This window comes from Lagopus muta, chromosome 1 (assembly GCF_023343835.1).
Source record: "Lagopus muta isolate bLagMut1 chromosome 1, bLagMut1 primary, whole genome shotgun sequence".
Classification (NCBI taxonomy): Eukaryota; Metazoa; Chordata; class Aves; order Galliformes; family Phasianidae; genus Lagopus; species Lagopus muta.
In genome coordinates, this window is record NC_064433.1 from 14619048 (window position 1) to 14643722 (window position 24675).

Consider the following 24675-nt stretch of genomic DNA (forward strand, 5'->3'; position numbering starts at 1 on the left):
ACAACCTGGAGTACACTGACTTACGCTGGCACCCGCATGCCTCAGAGAAAGGTTTGCTCACTGCCCAAACACAACAGTAAACTGCTGGGTGGTGTAAGCAACACCAACACTCTGACTGATTACACACTTGAGAAAAACCTACTTGTGAGTGGAGTAATAGGATTGCTGTTCCATCCCAGGGTAAGAGAACAAGCACTGCCGTAAATAGCAGGGATGAACCAATCGCTACGTATGCTTATTAAAAAACGGACGGAACGCTACTAAAAACAAGCCACCAGAAAAAGAAAGGCAGACCCCGGACACAAGGAAGCACACTTCTGACTCCTCGTGCTGCAGACGCGTCCGGAAGGAAAGCACGAAGGCCCACCTCAGCCCAGCGGGAGGAAGTGCCAAGCACGGCACTAAGGCAGCCCTCCTAGCCGCCTCCTCTCGCTGGTTCCTGCGACCCTGACTCCTTCTGATTGGCCGAGATGAGGCTCCGCCCACGCGCCAGCGCCGCTCTATGCCACCCGGCGGCCGCACCTCGCTGTTCTCAGAACAGCTCCTTATCTCTGGCCTTTGCGCTCTGTTTCCCCGCCCTTCCCGGCGCAACCCTACGGCCTCCTTTGTTCCCCGTCCGCCCTTTCTAGCCACTCCCACCCCCTTATCTCCATATTCGCCCTCTTGCACCTGCGTTTTCTCCTTCTCCAATGCCACCTCGGGGTTACCACGTTGCAGTACATTGGCTGCCGGAGGAGGTAAATCCTCCACCTTGCTCCTCTCTTGTGTTGTCCTGCCGGCTTCTCTGCTCCTGCCTTTGCTATTAAATGTGTTTCAGAGCGTGACATCCCAGGGAGTGGTGCTTTTTTTTTTTGTTTGTTTGTCCTGCTTCATTTGTGGTGTGCTAAATTGTATGGATGTGAGACTTGTCCCTTCTTTGTCATTTTCCCCTCTTCCCACACATCAAGATTGTTTGTAAATCCACAGCATTAAGTGTATTAGATGGCACTGGTACAATGCTATCTTTATTTTTCTTAAATTCTGAAAAATGCTTAAAACTGCTTTTTCCCCCATAAAATCCCATATAAATATCCGTAGGTACAAATGTGACTGTAATATGCAAAGCTGTGAGCAGTTTTTTACCTGTACTGCTCTGTAAAAGACATCTCAGTTAGGCAGTAATGCCAAACCCATGAGCAGATTGGATTGCTTTATCTCATAGCCGCTGGGAACATCTGTTGAGCATCTCTGAGGCACGGCTAATAACAGATCCATCCGATGCTCTTTCCAGTCCTCAACGTTGAGGGCATTTCAAGGGAAAGCGGAGCTTAGTAAGTAAAATCCCTGGCTGCTGAATTATACTCTAGCACATCAGTATGAGAGCTGAAAGCTCTGCAGCTAAAGCTGCCTGCTGTTTTGTCTGAGATGGGAGAACACGCGTACGGATAAGCTTGGCTTTGGCCCTGTCGTCTGCCTCTTGAACTGTATTCTTCCAGCTTTTCTCTCTGGCTCTCTGATCCAGTTGTACAGTTTGTATTTACAGCTTCCAAAGTTATCGTAACAGATCAGAATTCAGTGAGAACAGAGGCACGTTGCTGTACCTTTTTTCCTTCTTCAAAGCTCAGAGTCCTCCTACCCCTGAAAAGCAAAGAAATACTCTTTGGATTTGTTCATGCACCCTTGTCATTTTTAAGTTCTTTTCCTTCTTGAACATTGTTGTTGTCAAGAGAAACTCAGTTGCCTTCAGATTGCATGCACTTTGGCAGGCTAGGTGAGATTATTTTGTCATGGATCTGATTTCCTTCTAAACAGTGAAGAAGAGCAAACCTGCACTCATGCTCTCTACTACTGCCTGTAAGGAGGCTGCGCTGAGGTGGGGGTCTGCCTCTTCACTGGGTATCAGCAATAGGACTAGATGTGAAGCTGCCTTAAGAGGCTTAAGTTGCACCAGGAGAGGTTCAGGTTGGATATTAGGAATAATTTCTTTGAAAGAGTGGTGAGGCAGTGGCACAGCCTGCCCAGGGAGGTGTTGAAGAACCATTTGACTGTGGCACTGAGGGGTGTGGGTGAGCAGGCAGTATTGGTGAGAATAGCCTGAAGGCAGGACTAGATGATCCTAGAGGTCTTTCCAACCTTAATGATTCTATGTTGTGAAGCTTGTTGCTTTCTGTGTGCTTCTGGGTTCATTTGCTTACCTCATCAAAAAATATTTTATCCTTCAGTCTCATTTCTGATCTGTCAATACAAATATTTAACATAAAGGTTTTTAATTTGTTAAAAAGAGCAACGAAACTGGAGAGGGGTCTGGAGCACAAGTCTTATGAGGAGCGGCTGAGGGAGCTGGGATTGTTCAGTCTGGAGAAGAGGAGGCTCAGGGGAGACCTCATTGCACTCTACAACTTCCTGAAGGAAGGTTGTGGTGAGGAGGGGTTTGGCCTCTTCTCCCAGGCAACAAACAGGACCCGAGCAAATGGCCGCAAGTTGCACCAGAGGAGTTTAGGTTGGACATGAGGAAAAACTTTTTCTCTCAGAGAGTGGTCAGGCACTGGAATGGCTGCCCAGGGAGGTGGTGGAGTCGCCGTCCCTGGCAGTGTTCAAGAGGCGCCTGGATGAGGAGCTGCGAGATGTGGTTTAGTGCTTGTGGTAGCAGTGGTATGGGAGGACGGTTGGACTAGATGGTCTTGCAGGTCAACCTTGTGATTCTATGTTATAAATATTATAAACCACGCTCTTCCTTTAAGCAGTGTTGTTACTGAGCGAGATCATAGAATATCCCAGCTTGGAAAGGACCCCCAAGGTGCACGGCGCCACTCAGCTCCACACGCTGGCGCTGCCCAGGCGGCGCCGCTCCGCGCATGCCCGTGAGGGCGCTGAGCATGCGCGCGGGGCGGGCGCCTCCCGCCGGCAGCGGAGCGGAGCGGGGCCATGGTGAGCGCGGCGGGCGGTGGGCAGCGCTTCGCGGCTCCCTTCTCTTCCTCCTCCCTCCTCCTCCTCCTCGCGGCCTCGCCCGCCGCGCCGGGCAGCGCCGAGAGACGCCTGAGGTAGCGCGGGGCTGCGCAGGGCGGGCCGGAGGGCTGGCGGGGCGTGAGAGCTTCGTTTGCGGTGCTAGGGCCTGCGTGGGGCGGGACGGAGCCGCTCTCGGGCTGGCTGTGGGACGCGGTGCCCGCAGCTCCCTGCAGCCCGCCCGAGCTGCCCGAGTTTTCAGTAAACCACGTGGGAGTTGCGGCGATCCTTTCAGCCACAGCCACGAGGGAGCGGTGAGGACAGGGCATCGTTTCCCAAATGTTTGTATTTCTTTTTTCCATGCCGGATAACAGAAATTCCGTTCCAGCACCGATCTTTGCCCGCCTTCCCTCTGAGCCCCTTCCAGCACAGCGCTGTGTTGCTGGTCCCGGCAGGCTGCCCGGTCCGTGTGTCCGCACTGAGATCTGAAGCGGATCTGTGTAGTGAGGAGAGGGCAGACACCAGTGGCGATTCCTGGTGTTTGCACTTCCATCTCCAGGAAAGCGTCTTCCTTCGTTATTTCTCAATAGCGAAGCTAGAGTAGCAGCAGGGAGGGGCAGAGCAGGGAACAGCCCTGCAGAAATGTCAGCAGGTCTCGTTGGGGCTTGGCACGCTCTTGGGATGGGGGCAAGTAACACGTTTTTCCACAAGGCAGTGATGAGGAATGGCTCCCATACGGGTTCGCTTGGCTGCCTTGAATAGGGTATGATGATGTGATGATGGTTTTCTTAGCTTCAGAATTCTGGTCAAAGGGCAGCGTTTCCTTTGGAGGAAAGCAGTGGTGCCAGCTTGTTAAAACACATCGTGTGTTGGCAGGACGGGACTGTGAGGGTGTTTGCACAGTTGGGAAATGGTTTAAGACTGTTTCCTGGGCAGGCTGTTGCTCTCAGCATCGTACTGCTTTACATTTCATTGGCTGCAAGCAGAACGGAGCTTGTGGCATCGACAAAAAGGATTCTGAAGGCTAAATCTATGCTTTGGTATTTCATTTGCTTTGGGGGGTCTTTTTATAGAAAAATCTTATTAGGATCGTAAAATTCTAAAGCTGTGAAAGTAAAAATGCAAAATGAACGTTTCTTTTCTTTCAGCATATAATGTGCCCATGTTGCCTCGATGCAGGGGCCGAGAGCAGTTTGAAATCTTCCTGATTTAGGCAACCAGTTAGATACTCTTTGCTAAGTCAGTGACTTCCATGCATTGTCAGGTCAGTTTACTACAGGTCCTACTTCAGAATGGGGTTTGTTTTTTTAATTGAAATCCTATGTATCCGATATGAAAAAGGGTTACATTGGGAAAGAAATGAGTCAGTAATTGAATGCTGTAGATGTGGCTGGAACGTATGCAGTGATGTATGTACTGGTTTCAGTGGCTTTCTTGAAGCAAAAGTGAGTATCCAGTTGTCTACATGTGTTTCTTAGGTTTTAATTGCCTTATTAATGTCAGCTAGTTTTGAGGATGAACAGTATTGGTTGTGTCTTCTAATCACAACTTACTGTCAAATCAGAGGGATTATATGAAGGAGGAAGTGGAGGAGTGTGCTGAAGATGAGGCGACTGAATCGGAAGAAGACCTTGAATTTGATGAAAGAGTTGGATGCCTTCCCGAAGGTTCCTGAAAGCTATGTGGAGACCTCAGCAAGCGGGGGAACAGGTAGGCCTTACTGATATGTTCACATGATGGAGACTGCCTGTCAGCTCAGTCTGGTGAACCCTTAGGCTCCTATTGAAGCTTCTAGCTTCAGTAGAAGGAAAGCAGTCATCTGTGTTCATTTAAAACTAGCCAAAAGTGGTATCTTAATCTCTTAATTTACTTCATTTAAACACATACTATATTCTCCTGATAGATGTGGTCTTTGCTCATCTTGAGCAAGATTTTTTTTGTGCAAAACTGATGAGAGAATTGAATGTATGTGTTCACTGTAAGCTCTTTGAAATGACTACAACTGGAAATGCGCTGTGTCAAGGATATAGTAAAACTTCTTAATTTATGGAGTCTCTCTAAGCTGTTTCCTTCAATTCTGTATAAAGTTTTGGGGTAAGACGGTGTCAGTATGGCGTGAAATGCAAGTTGGATTCAGTGCTATGATTTCATAAGTAAGAAAAATTGTCCAGGGATGTCTGAACCAGCTGAGTTGAACAGCAGAGTGAAGACCACTTTCTAACGCTTCTTGTCTTGGAGATACAGTTGATTTTAAAAGTAAGGGAAGCCTTTTGAGGAATAAAACACTTTGTTTCAGGGCGTGTGCTTGTACTATCACTGGAGCTTCTCTCTGAGGACTGTAGCTGTAAGAACTGTCTTTCCCGTTTGTATCTGACCAGAAAATGTTGCCTCTCATTTGGTTTGAGGTAGCCTGATAAAGAAATGACTTCAGCTGTTGGACTATAGGAAGGCAACTGCTATCATTTTGAAATAGAAAGCAAAAATCTTGTGTGTAATGTGTGAAGTTCAGTTGAACAAAGAGTACAAGAAGCAATTGCAATCTACAGATAAGCCCTTAAAGTCATTACACAGTTTATGCTGTAGAAATAAATATCACAAAGATCTGTCTTGCTGCTTCCTGAATTGTTCTGTTAATAATTGAAGCGTTATTTTATGTAAAATAACCTCTAAGAGGTCATGAAATAACTCATTATTTTAAAAAGCCCATTTCCTGATGAAGCAAGTGACGTGTTTTTTTGTTGCTGTTGTTTCTTTGTTTTTCTTCTGCAAATTACAACTGACAGTTAAAAATTCCTCTTTTCTGGTGCAGCACCATGCTATGTGAGAAATTCACTTTGGTCAGAGGTGCCTTAAAGATTTCTCAGCACCAGAAGTTACTTCAGCATTGTTCATATGATTTATTCCAACACCCTTATCAAAGACAGTGTGATTGTCTTACTGAATTTTATAGCGGCATAGAAAATAGTGTCTCTGTTTCATTCAGAATTGGAGATCAGGCTCACATTCACAGAATCACAGCATGGCCAGGGTTGGAAGGGACCTCAAGGATCATGAATCTCCAACCACCCTGCCACATGTGGGGCCACCAACCTGTACATTTAATACAAGACTAGGCTGCCCAGCCTGGTCACTTTCTGGTATTATGAGGATACAGAACCTATCAGAACTCTCTTCACAGCCTTTAAGTATCTTAAAACCCATTATGGAAAAAGGACCAATCTCTCAGGTTGATTTTTGATTCCAGCTCTGGCTGGGAGAGCCTTCAGAAAAGAGGATCTATTCTCAGAGACTTCCTTCTCCTGCTCAATTCTGCCAATTCCTTTGCTCAGAACTGCACAAAAAAGCAGATGTTTTGGCTCCAGCCTTTGTGACGTGTGCTGATGTCAAGGTTTTCATATATATGATAAATGGACAGCTTCTTGTGAAGACTTGATCCTGAAATGTTTGTGAAATGACAAATGATTTTTTTTCTGATTCTATAGCACCGTGACTTTATTTCCCTGCTCTCATCTCTGGGCCATAGGCCACAATATAGTGAACTGAAGCTTATGAAAAGCAGTCTTGTTTTTCCCCAGTTGCCACAGAAATACTCTTCAGAATGCAGATAGAAAACATACCCTATAAAGGAGCTGTGCAGAACACTACCATGCCACTTAACTGAGGGTTTTCCAACTTAACAAAAGCCTTAATTTAATAGAAGGGTGCATAGCAAGTGCTTCTGTACACACTGGCCGTGTTTCTATATGCAGTAGGGCTATGTTCCCCCAATGTTGCACAACTGCTGGTGTGATAAGTGGAGATAAGCAGGGCACATACGCTATTAAATGTACGCTATAGTTTTCTTTCATAAAAATATCAGTTCTGCACTTAATTAGCTGTTGGGAGAATGAGTTGCTTATCATCAGTCGGAACTGTTCAAAGTAATGGGGTTGGCAGACCTGACTGTGGCTGTCCACAGGCAGTACGAGGGGACCTTCTGTTTGCTGGACAGCATATACAATGTGTATTGTTTCAACATAGTGTTTTCTTGGCTCTAAAATGAAATATAAAAGTTACATAAGCTGTAGACAAGTGAAAGTTTGAAGGGACTTGGAAGTTTACCTTCTCCTTCCTTCATGCCTGAAGTTAGGATTGTTTGCCCAGATTGACTCTGACAGTGCATTTTAGTTTATACGCTCATGAATATTTAACCTGCTGGTGAATCCTCCAGGGAGTTCATAACCATCCCCATTCATCTTTCTTGATGCAAAGATAGGGCTTCTCTTCCTCTCCTATGCAAAAGGAAGTACTGGAGGGCATAAGGGCAGCTTATGGATGTATGAATCAGTCAAAGATATTAGGATTGTACTGGTAATACTCAGATTCTAGAATGTTAGAATTTTGTCCTGTTTGTTCCTGAATATTTCTCATGATGGTAATTTTTTTTTCATTATCTTTCAGTTTCTCTGATAGCATTTACAACAATAGCTTTCCTGACTATAATGGAATTTACGGTGTATCGGGACACGTGGATGAAGTATGAATACGAAGTAGACAAGGATTTTACAAGGTAATTTTTATTCCTTCTAATTTCTTTTCAAATTTAAGTTGTCTGCCTTTCAGGAAAGAATAGATGTGAGATATGCTTGTGACTTGAAAGCAATTTGTGGTTGAAATATAAGTAAAACACTAAGGGGACTCAACAGATCAACCAACAGAAGTTTTTTTTTTTTTCTCCTGGAATATGTGGAGAAGAAAAACTATGATTAGTTCAGTGAAGGAGTCAAAATAATGTAGGTGTGCTGGTGCTATAGGCCTACGAGGATCTATTTGCTAACAGTTCAGAAGGTGTTGTGATATGTAACTCTTCCTGAGCTGTGCCAGCCCTCCGCGTTTGCATGATGCTGATTTACAGTTAATATATTAATTGTCAATATATTTCATTGCGTTGGAGGTGAAGCTTAAGGGTTATCAAGAGGTTACTTCTGCTCTTGGCTCCTGGTGTGGTCCCCGAGATCACTGAATATTCATTTGCCATCAGCTTCATACCTTTCCTCCTTAGGTGATGCCACACACACTTGATTGTGTGTGAAGTTAAAGGAGATTTCATATACTGAGCACCTCTAAATATCACAGGTTTAGAATTTAAATAACTTTAAAAGCTGTTTGACTTAGTTGCTGTGGTAACAAGCTAAATATACGTATATTAATTTGGTGTCTTGTGCTTCAGAAATATGAAAGGGTTCTGTAAGGAAAAAAATAGCGAATGCGAGAAATGTAAGGGAGAGTTTCATTTTCGTTCAAACAGATGTGAGGGGTTTCTAAAAGAGGTTCTTTCCCCACTGAAACTGTCATAGAAGACAAGTATAGCCTGGTGCTTAAGAGGCTGTCACAGGACTTCCTGCTGCAGGCTGCCCCCTTAGGCTGGGCTAATCGCTGGGCCTGTGGTCCTGCAACAATTTAAACTGCTCTAAACTTGTATGTCTGTAATTGCTGTTTCTCCTATCTGCTGCCCTTCTCAGAAGGAGATCCCTGGAGGTGACAGAACCACGTGACTGTAATGAGGGCACTTAATCATCACAAATTAAAACTTTTTTTAAGCTGTTGTGAAAACCAATAGAGAATGCCCTCATTACTGGTTAATGCCAGTGAATCAAACTTGGTGCCTCTTGGTGTCTATTTTGTGTTCTGCTTGCCTGCTTTCATTCTAACAAAATTCAAGATAAAGGCATAAATGTGCAAGGCGTTTTGCTGTTAAAACATGGGAGTCCTGTTATGAAAAGAGCTATTTTACCCTGAAGTAGTGCTAGCAAAACCAGCATTCCTTTTTAGATGACGGTTTTTTCTGGGAACTGACTTTAGCAATTCCTCAGCCTGATCCTCAGTGTCCTGAGGAAAATCAGTGGCCTGTCTTGAGGACAAAACAGCAGGAAGATGGCCAAGTATTTGCTCACTGTTGGATTTGCAGCTCTTACATGATTGGATCTGCTAAATTATGTAACTCATTGCACTGGTTATGAATTAAAAATGTGTCACATACTGAAAATGGTGTGTTCTTCTTAGAAGCCTGGCAGTCTTTTAGACTGATGATATTTCAGGAAAATCTCGTAGTCGCAGTATTGAAGCTCCTAACAGAGAGATCTGATGCTTTTATATCTTAAATAATTAGTGGTCATCAGTGCTTTAATAGTCAAAACTGTCTTGGTTCATTCATATTTCAAACAGCTTATATTTATTGGTGTGAATTCTGTCAGCTGACTATTTTTGCAAGGAACCCAAGAATTCCATTAATATTTCTCTTGGTATTTTTATTCACTGTAAATTTCCTTTTTGTCTTTTCTTTCTCTGCAGTAAACTTAGAATCAATATTGACATTACAGTTGCCATGAGGTGTCAGTGTAAGTATCCAGTGGTGAAAACTCAGCACTTTAAGGACCCCTCGTTGTGTGTGTTTGCTCTCAGTATGACAGAATGTTATTCAAAGTATTTAGCTGACTACTTTTGATCTTGATGACGTGTAGTGTACTGGTGTAACTCACTGGAAGAATTGGTATAAGATAAAGCATCATAGGACAAGGGGGAATGGTTTTAAACTGTGAGAAGAGAGGCTTAGGTTGGATATTAGGAGGAAGTTTTTCACATGGAAGGTGGTGATGCACTGGAACAGGTTGCCCAAGGAGGCTGTGGATGCCCCATGCCTGGAGGCATTCAAGGCCAGGCTGGATGTGGCTCTGGGCAGCCTGGTCTGCTGGTTGGTGACCCTGCACATAGCAGGGGGTTGAAACTGGATGATCATTATGGTTCTGTTCAACCCAGGCCATTCTATGATCCTGTGATCTATGCCAAGTCGTTCACATCTTGCAGAACATTGGCATGGTTGGAAGGAAGATGACTGGCTGCACCAGTCTTTGGCTAGCTAGAATAAAAACTCACTGTGAGCCACAATTCAGCAGCAGGAACTTGGTAGTGACCTTTGCAGATATTGACCTGGTCTGTCTATTGTTCAACAATATTGGGATCTTGTACTGCCTCACAAGTATTAATTCATTAATTCCTTACTCTAAAAATTTATTTTAATCTCTTAAAAATTATTTTCCAGTTAGCGCCAAAAGTTTGAAAGTTCTGATTTTTTTAAAGTTTAATTTTATTTTTGAAATGTGGGAAATGAACAAAACTTTGTCTTCAACTTGCATTGGTATGAATTCAGTGCCTGTTAAACAAACTAATACTGACTTATATATAAGCAGTCCTAGAAAGCCTGTGTGTGTGTGTGTGAGATCCAGCATTTCTGAAAGTGTTACATCAGTGAGAAAATAGCACAGTGTGCCTTTGGTCACTGAACATCATTGCTTCATGATACATAGAGGTTTGATAGGTTGAAAAGTAGGATTCCGTGGTGTCCCACCCCCACCACTTCCCTGGTATTAAGCTACTTGACAGCTTTGGTTCTCTTTTTGTTTGCACTTTCTTAGCAAGAAATACAGTGTTGGGTTGTTGGTTTATGTTGTTTGTTTGTTCTTACCCCAATTTCTCCCGTTACTTATGCTGAAGGTGACCACTGTCCTGTGAAAACTCAATCTCAACTTGAACACCTCTAGGTTTTTTTTGTTTCTGATCACCTGTGTGCCTCAATATTTGTCTCCCTGTTCAAAACAGATGTGGGGGCTGATGTTCTGGATTTAGCAGAAACAATGGTTGCCTCTGCAGATGGCCTCATCTATGAACCAGTAAGTTTAGTCAAACCTTTTTACTTAGAAACGAAATAGTTCTTTACTCAGTGTGAAGCACTGCTGGGTTGGTTTGCTGGCTTGGATTTTATTTGCCATAGTTGGGCTGCACAGAATGTCTCCAAGTATTGTGTGATCTTTGAGGGTGATCTGCAGTGCTCACTGCAGGAATCTGCTACGGTAATAGGCTGTGCACTGTGATTTCTGCATACTCATTCTCTGCAAATACAGCGGGTTTGATCATAGCAGATTCCCAGGTCAGTGCTTTTTAACCAGCTGATTGCTACAGCTAGTTATTTTTATATTCCTCAGTTCCTCAGGTGAATGCTGAAAGTATTTGATGTGGAAGGGAAACAAACATAAAAAAGAGTTGATGTGACTGCTTTTTCACTAGAAGAATCCTGTGACTGATAAAAATGGAAAACCACCACCTCATAGTATGAGATGACAAGTTTAAATTAAATTTGTCCATTTAATTTCTATATTGCAAACTGAAAGCACTGAAAATTCACGAATCTGTGCTCTTAAAGTGCTTTTGCTTGCATAATACAATAAGCTTTGAAATAATTCTACTATATGAAAGTAATTTATCATTTAATGAAAATATATCAGAGGACGTAACTTCCTGCTGCAGTTATGACATGGTGTATTCTGCATGTAAGTTTTGTCCTGTAAGGAAGAAAATTCTTTCTCAAATTGCTGCTTGGTGTGTGTGTGTGTGTGTGTGTGTGTGTGAATGACTGGGGCTAGCTGAGGGGAGGTGGTATTTGGAAAGAAGCTTGGTTTTTTTCTTCTCATACCATATATCCTCTTTATCTGGACATTTATCTCTACACTGCTGTTGCTGCTGCATGCTAGCAATGGCCCCAGTGATTATGTTTAAGAGAAGCAGTTCCCTGTAGCTGATCTCTTGGCCATAGCTCTGGTAGGGTGGAACATTTACTACAATTGAATTAAATGTGTTGAGCACATCAGTGTTAACTGATACATACAATTGATTTCAGCACACAGATATTAATCTTGTGCTGACTGAAGTTGAGCAAGTTTGGTGGCTCGTCTTAAAGGCATCCCCAGTGGGGGATCACCCTAGAAACAGATATTGTCTTCCAAAGACTGCTGCTTTGCCCAATTTGTTGCTGTTTGCATCAAAACACATGTCAATTCTATCACTTTGAAATAAATTGCTGCATATTGCTTCTGGCCTTTATTAGTCAAAGGCTAGAAGGGCAGGGTCAGCTAACTTAGGTTACCAGAGGAGGAAGAGATATTGAAGTTATAAGTTAAAACAAAAGAGTATTTTTTTCAGGGAAAGGAACAGAAATTTCTGTGCTTGAACAGTAAATATATTATTTAAAGAGAAAATCCTTTTCTAGACTCCAGTGGTACCACATGTGGCCTTACTTCTAGTCTCCCACAACTTCACATCCCTCCAGTTCTCTTCTGGGTTTCAGGGATGGGACTTCAGTGCTTCCTGTGTGTTTTATTGGATGTGGGTTTTTTTTTTTTGTTTCAGGTAGTATTTGATCTCAGCCCACAACAAAAGGAATGGCAAAGGTAACTGAAGTACTGAGATGCTTGTTTGTGTTATATGTATCGGAAGTGACCTCAAGGTATATCTGAGTTGGGTAACAGAGCTGTATTTTGGGTCTCACAGCTCCTGCTTGTAATTTAGGAGTGATAAGCCTGTAAAAAGAAGTGAATTTATTTCATTTCTGTCATCAATTGGGATGTCTGCCTATGACAAGAATTGGCATGCTGTTTCTCAATGAGGTGCTGTTGTTTCATGTGTTTGTAATAAACTTGTAGAAGCATTCTTGGGGTTTGGTTTATTTTTGTGTGTAGTAATGTGAGATTATTTTTCTTTGTATGGAACTATTTTCTTGCTTTCTTGAGAAGAACTAAGAATTATTTGCCATAGTGGCTCAGCTTCTACTGATTGAAGTACAACTAATTGAGCTGTACTGCTCCAAAAGATCATTGAGATACCTGGAGAAGGAATGGAGGAAGTGTTTAATTTTACTGCTTTACACAAGACTTAGCATACAGTGCACGTGTGCTTTTTGTGAGGCCTGAAGGCTGCTCCAATAGCTGACTGATAGAATTCCTACACTGGGTTTGGACTGATCTGTGGGATTGGGCTGTGCCGTTGCAAGCCAAGAAACATAAATGTTTCACTCACCTTACCTTAGAAAACAAATACTTGATAGCACAAGTTTTAATTATGAGTTGAGAGATAGCTTGACATCCAAATGTCAGCGCTGAGCTACAGTAATGAATGGCCACATTCAGGCAAAAGCAGATGAGTTTGGATCTTTCATATGCCTTAGTTGATACACTGTTTTTATTGAAACTGGAATAGCTTGATTATGTGTGATGATTATGCTGATAGCCCTGTAACAGAAACTCGACTTATTAGGGAGTCTGAGCTTTGGTATTGTGAAAACATACTACTGTTAACACCAGGACCTTTAAGCTATATTTACTTTTTTTGTGTGTGTATGAACTATTATTGTCAAATTTTAATGCAACATTTTGATATTTACATGAGATCTTGCTGACTCTCCTATTTATAAACTGCACCTGAAGCTGATGGTTAACTGTGAACTTATTTTCTGATTTAATGTTGGATACTTTCACATTTGTGTAATCTTCAGGATGCTGCAGCTCATTCAGAGCAGGCTGCAGGAAGAACACTCTCTTCAAGATGTGATATTCAAAAGTGCTTTTAAAAGTGCTTCTACAGCACTGCCACCACGGTAAGAAAGAGTTGGGTTATTCCTTCCTCTTCTCACTCCCCTCTCAATTTAAGTGGACTTCATATTTTTTTTGTTTCACTTACACAGAAAGCTTGGCCTGCCTGAGTCTAAAGGCTGCAGAATTTTTAAGGGAAAAAATGCATTCTGCACATAAGCTGAAATTTCTTTCTCTGTAAAATATAAACAGACCTTAAATAAAACAAAGCAAACACCAAAAACGCTCTATGTACATGATGTATTTTAATCTGATTGAGGACTAAATGCATCTTATCTTTCTGAGGCAAGGCTGAGAAATGCTCAGAAATCCTATTTTCCATTTAGTTGATATCTTCAGTTTCATTAAGTCCTTCTGTCTCCACAACATTTGCTAGTGCAGTGTTTGAGACCCTATTTATGTCTACAAACCCTATAAAGTGTGTTTAAGAAGCTTCCTCCTCTCCCTCTGAGAAGCAGGTTTGGAGATATGCTCTGAGTTGTGGACATCTCAGCAAGTATGGGAAGAGAAAAGCTTTATAAAAAATAAATGGGGAAAGCTATTTTTGCTGCAGTGTTATGTGACATGCATTTTGTTCTGTACAATGCAATAACAAAAATCTCTGAACAAACATTCTTGTTTAGTAATGGAATTGGGGACAATGGAATCCAAAGGGCAGTGAGGTATTTGTAAGGTCTCACTGTGTTTTCTGTTCAGTTGTTCAGGAGTTGCAAGTTAGTTTTGTAGACCAGATCTCTGAATACAAGTATAAACAAAAGCTTACTGGTTTCTGCAGGCTGATCTGTGTTCATTTCCCTCCTTCCTACCATCCCTCTTGTGATTCCAGAAGAATATGATGAAGTGGTAGGCGATAATGCTATGCCTTTGTTCCAGGGAAAAGAAATCTAAGTATACTATGTTGGTTTTACTAAACAGTGAATATCCTCAAATACCTCTTTTGTTGTTTTTGTTTAAACAGGGAAGATAATTCATTAGAGTCTCCAGATGCATGCAGAATTCACGGTCATCTGTATGTCAATAAAGTGGCAGGGAATTTTCACATAACTGTGGGCAAGTATGTTCTGTTCAATTCCTGAAAATAAAAGATCTTTAAAAAATGACTTCTACATTGTATATAGTATGTGCACGTATATATGTCTGTATGCTTTTAACTTTTAATTTAATGACCTTGTTTTTCATTTGTCCCATACACATGCTTTTTCCATTTGGTGTCCTGTCTGAGCTGTTACAGTAAGCTCTTTCCTCTTGCATGAGGTGTAGGGTTTAATGCCAGTGTCACAGAATCACAGAATCATAGGGGTTGGGATGGACCTCCAGAGATCATCGAGTCCAACCCCCCTGCCAAAGCAGATTCCCTACAGCAGGTCGCACAGGTAGGCATCCAGGCAGGTCTTGAACATCTCCAGAGAAGGAGACTCCACCACCTCCCTGGGCAGCCTGTTCCAGTGCTCCGTCACCTCACTGTAAAGAAGTTCTTGCGCACATTTGTGCGGAACTTCCTATGCTGCAGTTTCCAGCCGTTTCCCCTTGTCCTGTCTCCACTCACCACTGAAAAGAGTCCATCCTCGCCATTCTGCCCCCCCCACCTTAGATACTTATAGACCTGGATCAGGTCCCCTCTCAGTCTTCTTTTCTCAAAGCTGAACAGACCCAGTGTCCTGAAGGATGTCTGTAGACATAAGATATGGAATGGACTGATTGTAGCTGCCTCCATCCTTTGGGCCTGTCCCAACTTCCTTCTATTACTGCACAGTTAACAAACATGACTAGCATGTAGATGTGTGTCTTTTCAGTCCCAAGAGAGTGTAGGTACAGAAGCGTAGTGAGGAAGCAAAATTCCCATTCCTCTTGATTTGAGGAGAGACTTTCTGATATGTTTCTGTAATGGTAATAGCTTAGGTACATCTCAGGAAAATTTATGATAAGTTTTTCTCTGCTCTCTGGTTTGGCTGTCCTCTCTTTCTGCTGCCTCTCTCAGCAGAGGTCTTAGCATTCAGTCTGTATTCTAATTTATCTGCATGGAATTCCAGCTGATGTCTTTGTGTGGATATTTCTCCAAGTGTCTCTTCTGACTGGTCTTGAACCACCTCTGTCATAGATGTCAAAGTTCTTAGGCCCTTTACAGAACCAATTGTTTTGGTATTTCATATGGTCTGTCGTATCTATCCTTCCTGCCTGAAGTTTGCTTTCCCTTGCTTCCTTTTGCTCACTGCTGCATCTGTATCTCTATTTTTTTTTTTTTTTCCTTCCCTTGGGAGCTTTGTTAACTGGTCTTCATTCCTCACTATTAGGGTGGTTACCTGGTTATTGGTTGTAGTTCTAACATATAAATAAATGAGTGCTCTCTCTCTGGTGTTACTGAACTGGAGCGGGAGAGATAATTTGCCTACATAGTCCAGTTTGGGAAACCGTGTCTTTCTGCATGGGTTCGTTAAACAAGTTTTCCATAAAACGTATTTTGCTTTCTTTAGGGCTATACCACACCCTCGAGGCCATGCTCACTTGGCAGCCCTTGTAAGCCATGAGTGTAAGTGCTTTCTGTTATCTCCATATGAATGAGCATCATTTCTTTCAGAACAAACTCTTCTGACTGTTGATGTATGCTGTTGTAGTGGTGTCCAGCTGGGCAGTGGCACTGCAGAAGGACATGAATAAGATTCTTTGAAATATTATTACTCAGTAGTAATATAGCCTTCCCCCGTCCCCCCAGTTGGTTCAACATTATTAGTGTTATCTTAGGCTCCTTCTATAGTATGATAACATAACAGAAATGTCAGATATGTTGTAACACAGATAGCATGTGAAGTTGCTGTATTTCGGTCCAAAGTACCAATTGCTTGTAAAATCTGCTTTTCAAGAGGTTAAGAACTTTTAACATCTGTCTCTAGAAGGTTTGCTTTTGGTTTATGAATCTACATACTAAATGTCTGTTGCTGTGGTACTTAATGAGAGGCAAGGGTGACTTACTGTGAAAAATGGACTCACTGTTTAAATAGCCGAACCCCCAAATGTCTGGCCATGAGCACAGACGAATACTGTAAAAGTTACATATCTTAGCAAAATCAAGCAGTTAGTCACTTGATAGTTGTCTGGTGCTTCCTCTGTATGATTAATTCATGAAATTTTAGTCTTTTTAATACTACTACAGTACTATTGTAGAATTTCAGTATTTGGCTAACAAGTAATTTCCATCACTAAACTTTAACTCTTCAGCTCCTAGGTTGATTACAAATATAATTTGTGTTAGAATTTCTTTTCTGCAGCAATTAAACTTCTTTTTAAATATTTTGAATTTGAGTTGTTTGAAATATGCGTGTGGATTTATTGATGCAGTCACCTGCACAAATCCACTGGCATGCACTCTGGTGTGGTAAGTATTGTAATTAAAGTGTTCTGTACTGTGAGAAATAGGGGAGTCTTTTTCTCTGGGAAAGGCACAGAAATTTCATAGTTTTAAAATGTTGTTTCATTCCTCTTATTGTTTTTCAGCTTATAACTTCTCACATAGAATAGATCATCTGTCATTTGGAGAGCTTATTCCAGGAATTATCAATCCCTTGGATGGAACAGAAAAAATAGCATCAGATCGTAAGTTGTTTTTTTTTTTTTAAAGAAAAAAAAAAAAAGCCTCTTGCTTTAATATTTATATTATTCAATAATTGCATATAAATTACATATAAAACATTATCATGTTTCATGAGTGCTCTGACTTAGAACCAGTATGCCTTATTAACTTTGGCAGTGAACACGGCGCTGTTGAGTTGCTGATGTGGCATTTTAAATGGTCGGTTTCTTTTCAATGTCAGTATTGATGGACTTCACTGTTCTGCTGAAGCTCATTTAGAGTTTTGTCCAGAAGTTGTTGAAGTTAGTGTCTGCCTGAACAAGCTGTGAAGAATTTTGCAGCTGTGCTGTAGTCAGGAAGGTCATAGAACCCTCCTCTGAAGAGGAAGTAAAGAACAAACCAGAAGACCCAAACCTACCAGCAGCAAAACAAACACGAGTATTAAATTCTCTTCCTGTGTTTGATTTGTCACTTCTGTGATACATGTTGCAAGGCAGCTACAAGAAGGGTTTGTATCTCACTGTTTTCCCAGGTATAAATAAAGGAAGATAGGAACCTGCTTTACAGTGATGCCTAATTTGTATCCTCTGACTTCCATTCCCACATGCAGGTGATTGCTACAACCTTCTAAAGCTGGTGTTGTCTCTCAGTGTGCTCCATTGGCTCTTTCAGCCAGTTTTGTGCAATTGAAGTAGATTGCTTCAGCTTTGCAATGTTTGTTTTCTTAGGGATTTGAATGAAGACAGAAGTCATAAATGTTGAAGTCTACTGATTGCTTTAGAAGAATTCTCTAGAAGACTGTGTAATCGAGAGAGAAACCATAACCACTTTAGAAGGGCTCTTGTTTTTACATAGACAACTAAGTATCTAAAACCTACTTGAACCACTGTCAAGATAGATGATGCCTATTGCAGTATGTGTTGTGTAAGAAGTGACTGTAAAACTTGCTCATTCTGCTGCCCTGGAAAATGCAAGTGGCCCTTTTTTAATGAGTGTTTTCATGAATTTGAGTACAAATTTGCTGTTGGCCTTCCCCATGGAAACTAACTTTGTTCACACAGGTGGTGCTGAAGTAGGCTTGGCAGTGCTGGGACACCTTGAAGGATATCTTGAGTGTAAACGGCTTAGTTGGTTAACTGTTTTAATAATTGCAGTTTGAGTTCTTTGTGACTGTGTCTCAAATGGTCTTTTAGTCTGTACTTAATTCAACACTGACATTTGTTTTCTTTTAGACAACCAGATGTTCCAGTATTTTATCACAGTTGTGCCAACCAAACTCCATACATACAAAATTTCAGCAGAAACTCATCAATTTTCAGTGACAGAAAGGGTAAGTGGAAATAAGAGAACCATGTGGGGGAAAATCTAGCAGCAGTTGGCCTTAAATGTGAGAACTGAGGCTTAGTTGTACTGTGTTTTTTTTGAAAACTCCTCTACTAAGAGCTAGTTTAATGCTGAATCCACAAAGAACATCAGTATTGCAGTGTGGTACCAGGGGCAAATCACGAGACACCAATTTAAAAGGCTGCTGTTGGTGAGAAAAAAGGCCTTACGTGTGCCAGCTGTGCGCCTCGTTTTCACACTGAACTCAGTTTTGATCCTTTATTCTCAAGTCAAGAAGAAAATACTCTTTGAAAAGCTTAATTAAAAATGGAAGCTGAGGACAAAGCCTTGGGTTGATAGGAAGTTCAGAGATTACTTTTATTTTAGTAGTTCTATTTTGTAGGGATGGTGCAGTGCTGTCTGAGTAGGGGAAGAGCTTGTGAATAGAGGTGAAGTGGCTTTACATACCTTGCTCCCTCTCAATAGGTAGCTCTGTTGTGTTTGCCTTTGGAAACCAAATAACCCTAGCAGATAAGCTGGGAAAGGCTCCTGGCAGTTATTCATTGAGCAAATTAATGTCTTTATTGTATAAGAACACGAAGACCCAGAGAAAGACAGTTGGCCAGCTGTGGCTAAAACAGGGGTGCAGTAAGGTTCAGTCGCCAGTGGTGAATAAATACGCTTTGCAAGGCATAGGCAAAGTCCTCTGTGCTGTTGTTGAATTGTGAGATACTATGTTTATGTGTTAGAGAGGTTTAATACTAGAACTTCACTGATAGCCAAGGCATCTGATACAAGCTTAGTTATTTTCAGCAGCTTTTAGCAAGCAGCAATTAAATCTGCAGCAGTAGAAGCTAGAAGCAGACCAAAATGGTCTGAAGAAAAGAAATACTGTTTTTTTGATGGTAGAATTCTGAGTGTTCTGTTTAACTTGATTTTTTTTTTTTTTTTTCACCTCTTGACCTCAGAAGACCATTAAGGCTTAGGGAAATAATTGGAGGATGGGGAGCAAGTAAACAAAAATTTGAGCCTTAGTGTGTGGCAAGGTTTAGTTGAAGTACCTTCAGTTGTCTTCTCCTTGTTATTGTGCCTGGTCAACCGTCTTCTAACACTGAATGTTGTCATGCTCTTGATATACAGAAAACATTTTATGCCCTGTTTTTAACTGCTGTAAAATTTCTGTGAACTTGTATCAATAATCAGTAAATTATTTTGTCATCCTTTAACCTGGTTTTGGTAGCAAAAGCAGCGGTACAACGTACATCAACATCGAGTACAAAAAAGGCAGCTTGTCAAGCAGCAGTCTGCTTGGATTTTGTACTGTGGCTTTGCGTATTTTTTGAGCACAGACTATGCTAAATGTAGGTGAAAAGGAGCTGTGATGTATTGCTGTTCAGTTCAGTTTTGCTTGTCTGTCATCTTTTTCTGGCCGAGACATGGCTGAGCTTGTCTGCCATCAGTTAGGTTCTTTTCTGCTGCTCTTGTTTATTTTCAGCCAGACTTGCTGGCAGTGCATTTATCGGCACTTCCTTAACAGCAGATTGATGGTAAATGCTCTCTCCTCTTTCATTTGTGTTTTTTTTTTTTTGTTTGTTTTTGTTTTTTTTTTTTTTTTTTTGCTTAAGAATCTGAGCAAATAAGAAAAAATTGTAAAAATGGGGATGGAAGGGTTTCAGTGAACACATTAGAACTAAGGTGTGTGATCCACTTAGAGTAGTCATGGCAAGGTGGTTATTATTTTTATTTATTTTTGTCTGTGATTATTTTCAGTCAGGTCACTTCAAACAAACATTATGAAGAGGCCTAGATTTGGGTTTTCAGATCCCTGAAACTTGACTTAAGAACCTGATCTTTAATATTTTTTTTGGAAGTAATGGATTTTGGCATATAAATTCACAATGGGCAAAAAAAGAAATCAAATGGCATTGGCCTAATTTAACTTAAGCTCCCAAATTTCTGTGATGGTATGTTGTAGTTTGGGATCTTCTCTGGTGCTTTTTAAGAACCAGGGATTAAATCCTCTGGGATGTGTAAATGTAGCTCCAAGGAAGCAGTGCAGGACATAGGAGTTGGGGCACTGTGTTGGAGCACACCAATACTCTACTGGGATTCACCACCACAGTGACTCTTAAGCTCTTAGATGGAGGAGTTTTGTCGTCACCTCTGTTATTTTCCTTCTGACTGATAAGATGCAGCTAATGTGCCTTTCTCTTTATCTCTCAGGAAAGAGTAATTAACCATGCAGCTGGCAGTCATGGAGTGTCAGGAATATTCATGAAATATGATATCAGTTCCCTTATGGTGACAGTGACAGAGGAACACATGCCTTTTTGGCAGTTCTTAGTACGGCTCTGTGGCATTATTGGGGGAATTTTTTCAACTACAGGTAACTATCAGTGCTTTCCCTCTTATGTCCTATTAGTTTGTGGGGTGTGTTTTGTTTGGTTGGTTTTTTAGGTCACTGTGTGGCTAAATTACAGTGAGACCTGATCTTCCAGCAGGCTTAGGGTTAAGAGTGCATTTCTTTGTGCTGAAATTTGCAGTACAGTACACTCATTTTTAGTGTCCCAGTGCTGTGTCTGGAGAGTACCTGCTGTTTCCTTCCGTTATTCTTTGTATTTTCTGTAGTTGGGATCCAGTGATAAATCAGTGCTGAAAGCTGAGATAACATTTCCATCTGAAGTCATTGGCAAGATATTCCTCATGTAACTTGTCAGTGTACTGCAGGGTTTGGTCTTCAAGGAATCATAGAATCATAGGATGGCCTGGGTTGAAAAGGAACTCAAAGACCCTGCTGTGTAAGGGTTGCCAACTACTACAGCAGGCTGCCCAGAGCCACATCCAGCCTGGCCTTGAGTAATAATGAAGTCAAAAAGATACAATTAACTTTGTTAGTCGAGGCATAATAGGATATCTTGCTTAAAAGTTACTTGTTCTCTTGACTGATTTGAAGGGGCCTTAAGCTAAGAGCTGTCTTTCAGAGTAGGTGGTTCTATTTCAAAGAGTAGAACCCTTAAAGCAGAGGGAATTACATTTGTTTGGGTAGCCTTGCTCTTGTTTTTATTGATGCATTTCAGAAAATTACAGTTCTCTTTCCCTCCTTGATGCTTTCTTTTTCCTGTTGATTTCTTAGCATTTTACATACTGCTTTATTGCAACGTGTCGTGTTTAATCATTGTGTAGAATTTTGTTGTCGTATTTCCATAAATACTTTGGTTTTACTACTGGTGACAATTTAAATCGTATTTGTCATGGCAGGAATTTTACATGGCTTTGGAAGATTTGTAGCAGAAGTTATTTTTTGCCGTTTCAGACTGGGCTCCTACAGATCTACAATGGTAAGAAAAACTGCTTGCTTTGATAGGTGTTGCAGCTACATGAAGGTGGGCGATAAGAATTCGGAGTTGTGACAAAGTAGGACAGCTTTGGGCCTTGGAACCAGGGGAGCTTAAGGTGCTCCCAGTAAGCCTCCCATTGATGCACATCTTAGGAAAGGTTCTGTAACTTTTAGAATTGGAAAACTGAACAGATAAGGAAGCAGGGTGTTTTCTAAGGAGCTGATTTAATTAAACCAGGTCTCTTGATCTTTCCAAGAGCTGAGCAGTCTTTACGTTTCCCTTTGCAAGGCATCAATAGTAATGTTCCTCTAGCAACTACTTGATTTTACTTCACTCTTATTTTTTCAGCTTAGTCTCTAGGTAGCCTTTATGACTTCTGTCTTTCTCTTGACATTTTGTTGAAGTTTGCTAGCTGGTAAAGTTACCTGAGTGGAAGAAGAGGAGGGAAGGTGAATAGATTTGAATGATGAAGTTTATTCAATTTTTGGAGGCCAGGTGAAAGTCATACTGAAATTACTTGAGAATGAAGAAATGTGTGTTTGGGGCAAGGGGGAGATAATGTTCCTGGACAAGCCATTAATAGCTGTTTTTGTTTGACCAGGACCCACTTCCCGATGGCCACACAAGCAACCACTTACCTCTAACTACGGACAACAGCACGCATTAGCACCTCCTGGCAGAGTTCTCTTTCTTCCTGCCTGATACAGAAGACATTTTTTATAATAATGAGAACATTGTGCAATATGCAGAGACCATGCTGATGGGCAGTGGAAAGTGAAGCTTCTACAAAAACAAATGGCAATTTATGTAACTCTTTGTCTTTTTAAGTGCATATGGAGTCATGGGAGGTTGTGAGACCGGTGCCGTGGACCATCTTCTGCAGTTTAAAGGAGCGTTCCTGCCACAACAGTATTTGTGGTCAAGCTGAATGGTTTTGACTGTCATCAGCCACTGGAGGGTGTGCTTAGTGATCTCAGTTCTGTGCCTGGGAGGCTGGCGGCTGCAGTGAGAGAACAACTGGGATGTGTGGAGGGCTGGGCAGCAAGCAAAGAGGGACAGTAGTAAAGCTGGAGTTTTCTCTTAGGTTTGCAGACTGAGTTTGTGTTTTCTTGTTCTTTTTTAATGGCTGAGGGTGGGGGGGGGCTGAGATACAAGCGGGGAGCAAATCTAGAAAATCCTGAAGGCAGCTCTGGAGTAAGATGGAGCCCAAGCCATACTGTTGGTCATAGCCTCTGCCTGTCTGTAGTCTCACATTCCTTAGAGGAAGAAACACAATGCAGAGCAGGACAGTTCCTCTGTCTTCATACAGCTGCTTAGCGAGCACTTCTGGTGTTTGTTGTGAAAGTGGCCAAGGCCTCTGAAAATGGGTTCCAGTGTGCCTGGCACTGTTTTTGAATTGGAATCAGAAGCCTTTTAAATGAGGTATCTGAGCGTAGTTTTGACTCCTTTAGAAAAGATGAGGTAACTCTCTATATGCTCCTTTCTTAGTTAAGAAGTTGCTTTAATGCAACTTTCCTTGTACCGTTGCTGCTAGCATGCAAGCCATGGTATGTAAATCCAGAGTATGGAGGGCAAAAGAGCCAGGGACTGCCTTGCTTTGGTTCAGTTACACATCACAGGAACATGGAACTGGTGGGGAAGCCTGCTAGTCCAGATGGAGTGGGGTTGGTTTGATCTCCAGGCAGGAGGTGGCTTCAGGGAATCGGAATCATTTTGCTGCAAACAAATGGGGAGAAGGGATATGCAGAGTCCATCCTTACTGTTCATGAAGGTTTTTGTAAAATAAACAAAAAGCAATATCAGTTTATATTGTTAATATGCTATTGAGAGTGAGTGTTATTAATGCAGCTGGTGGTGCTTTGAGAAACTGAAGACCCTCCTCTTACAGCTGAACTATGGGCATACACCTGTGCTTAAACAGTTATTTTCCCCAGGATAAAAAGTAACATTAGTGTGATTCCTTCTCAGCAAAACTGATCTAATAGCATATTATGAGATTATGCTGACCTTGGCATTGCCAGGGACAAAGGAAAATAAAAGGCTTTGTGACATTGTCAGGTTTTGCTGACTTCTGTTAATGTGATTTACCAGAAGCTTGGATCCTGGTGATGAACGCAGTGCAAATAATTTAGCTGATCTTCTATGCAGAGCCAAGAGCTTCCTAAACTGAGAAACTGCATGAAGTACCAAATAAAGTGTGGGAAACAAGGAAGGGCCTTTGCTCAGTTTGACTGTTGAGAAAGACGAAGTTCAGGGAAGCCAGGTCTGTGAGGTAACGGCTGCTTTTTTGGTGCTTTTCTGTTTTTGGGAGTTTATGGGTTTTGTTTGTTTTGAACACTGATTAAAGCTCAGCAGCTTGAAAAGCAAACTCTTGCCCTCAGTGAGAATGGAGATTAGAAGCTGTAAGTTCTGGGTTCCCATTTCCCTTTGGCATTTCCCTCTGAGGTTTCTTCCCTCCCTCTCAGACTGGTTCTTTGGGCTCTGCCCCAACACCTGTTTCTGAGCTGTACAAACTGTACTGGTGGGGGATCTTCTCCTCAGTTGGCTTTCTGTACCAGAACTTAATGTTATTTTCTACTGTTACATAAAAGAGCCAAATGGCTTGTTATATCTTAAATCCTTGTATGATATATCTGTATTTCTGTCTAGAACAAAGCTTGTGTGGCAGTGGAGGAGAATTTAGGGTTGAACTCCAGATCTGAGGCTCTGCTTTGCAGACTGAATCATCTGAACTTCTGTGTTTGTGGTGCTGTTTGCCTCCTCCCTACAGAGGTTTGGTTGTTACAGCTGGTGCTGCTTAGCTGTGTGCCACGTGCTGTAATTTGGGTAAGCCAGAATGTGCAAGGCTGTTCCAGAGAAAACAGTAGTTTATTGAAATGGTTGGTTTGGTTTATCTGCAGCGTGGGCAAAAAGTGAAGAGCATAGTACAAAAAAAAATGAAAAGAATGGGCTCCCCAGGGGAAATAAATCCCAATGTTGTTGTGATGTGTATGCCCAGAAAGAGGCAGTGGATGGAAAATGGTTGTTTTCTGGGTCAGGAAAGATGATCAAAATTGTGTCTTTATCTTTG

The 24675-nt window shown here is 41.7% G+C and overlaps 1 protein-coding gene across 4 annotated transcripts; it reads left to right on the plus strand.

Annotated features, from left to right (window-relative positions):
- The first annotated feature begins 625 nt into the window (after window positions 1-625).
- Window positions 626-23659, plus strand: ERGIC2 (ERGIC and golgi 2). Of its 4 annotated transcripts, XM_048945739.1 has the most exons (15): window positions 2865-3020; window positions 4071-4186; window positions 4487-4632; window positions 7363-7471; window positions 9253-9299; window positions 10558-10628; window positions 12142-12182; window positions 13283-13384; window positions 14338-14433; window positions 15851-15906; window positions 16869-16967; window positions 18177-18274; window positions 20491-20653; window positions 21526-21605; window positions 22207-23659. In XM_048945739.1, the coding sequence occupies exons 3-15, from the start codon at window positions 4527-4529 to the stop codon at window positions 22270-22272; spliced, it is 1134 nt and encodes a 377-aa protein (XP_048801696.1). In that variant the 5' UTR covers window positions 2865-3020; window positions 4071-4186; window positions 4487-4526; the 3' UTR covers window positions 22273-23659. The 4 variants fall into 4 exon arrangements, with proteins under 4 accessions (XP_048801688.1, XP_048801704.1, XP_048801696.1 ...); XM_048945731.1 differs by lacking the exons at window positions 2865-3020; window positions 4071-4186 and adding an exon at window positions 626-737; XM_048945747.1 differs by lacking the exon at window positions 4071-4186 and having other exon boundaries at window positions 2814-2907.
- Window positions 23660-24675: the final 1016 nt, after the last annotated feature.

What these genes read in the sequence shown, in the direction of transcription:
- ERGIC2 (XM_048945731.1), top strand. Translation starts at nt 4,527, where the DNA reads ATGAGGCGACTGAATCGGAAGAAGACCTTGAATTTGATGAAAGAGTTG. An exon ending in AGTTGCCATGAGGTGTCAGT is followed by an intron (nt 9,300 to 10,557) that starts GTAAGTATCCAG and finishes TGTTCAAAACAG; the next exon opens with ATGTGGGGGCTGATGTTCTG. An exon ending in GGGAATTTTTTCAACTACAG is followed by an intron (nt 20,654 to 21,525) that starts GTAACTATCAGT and finishes TTGTCATGGCAG; the next exon opens with GAATTTTACATGGCTTTGGA.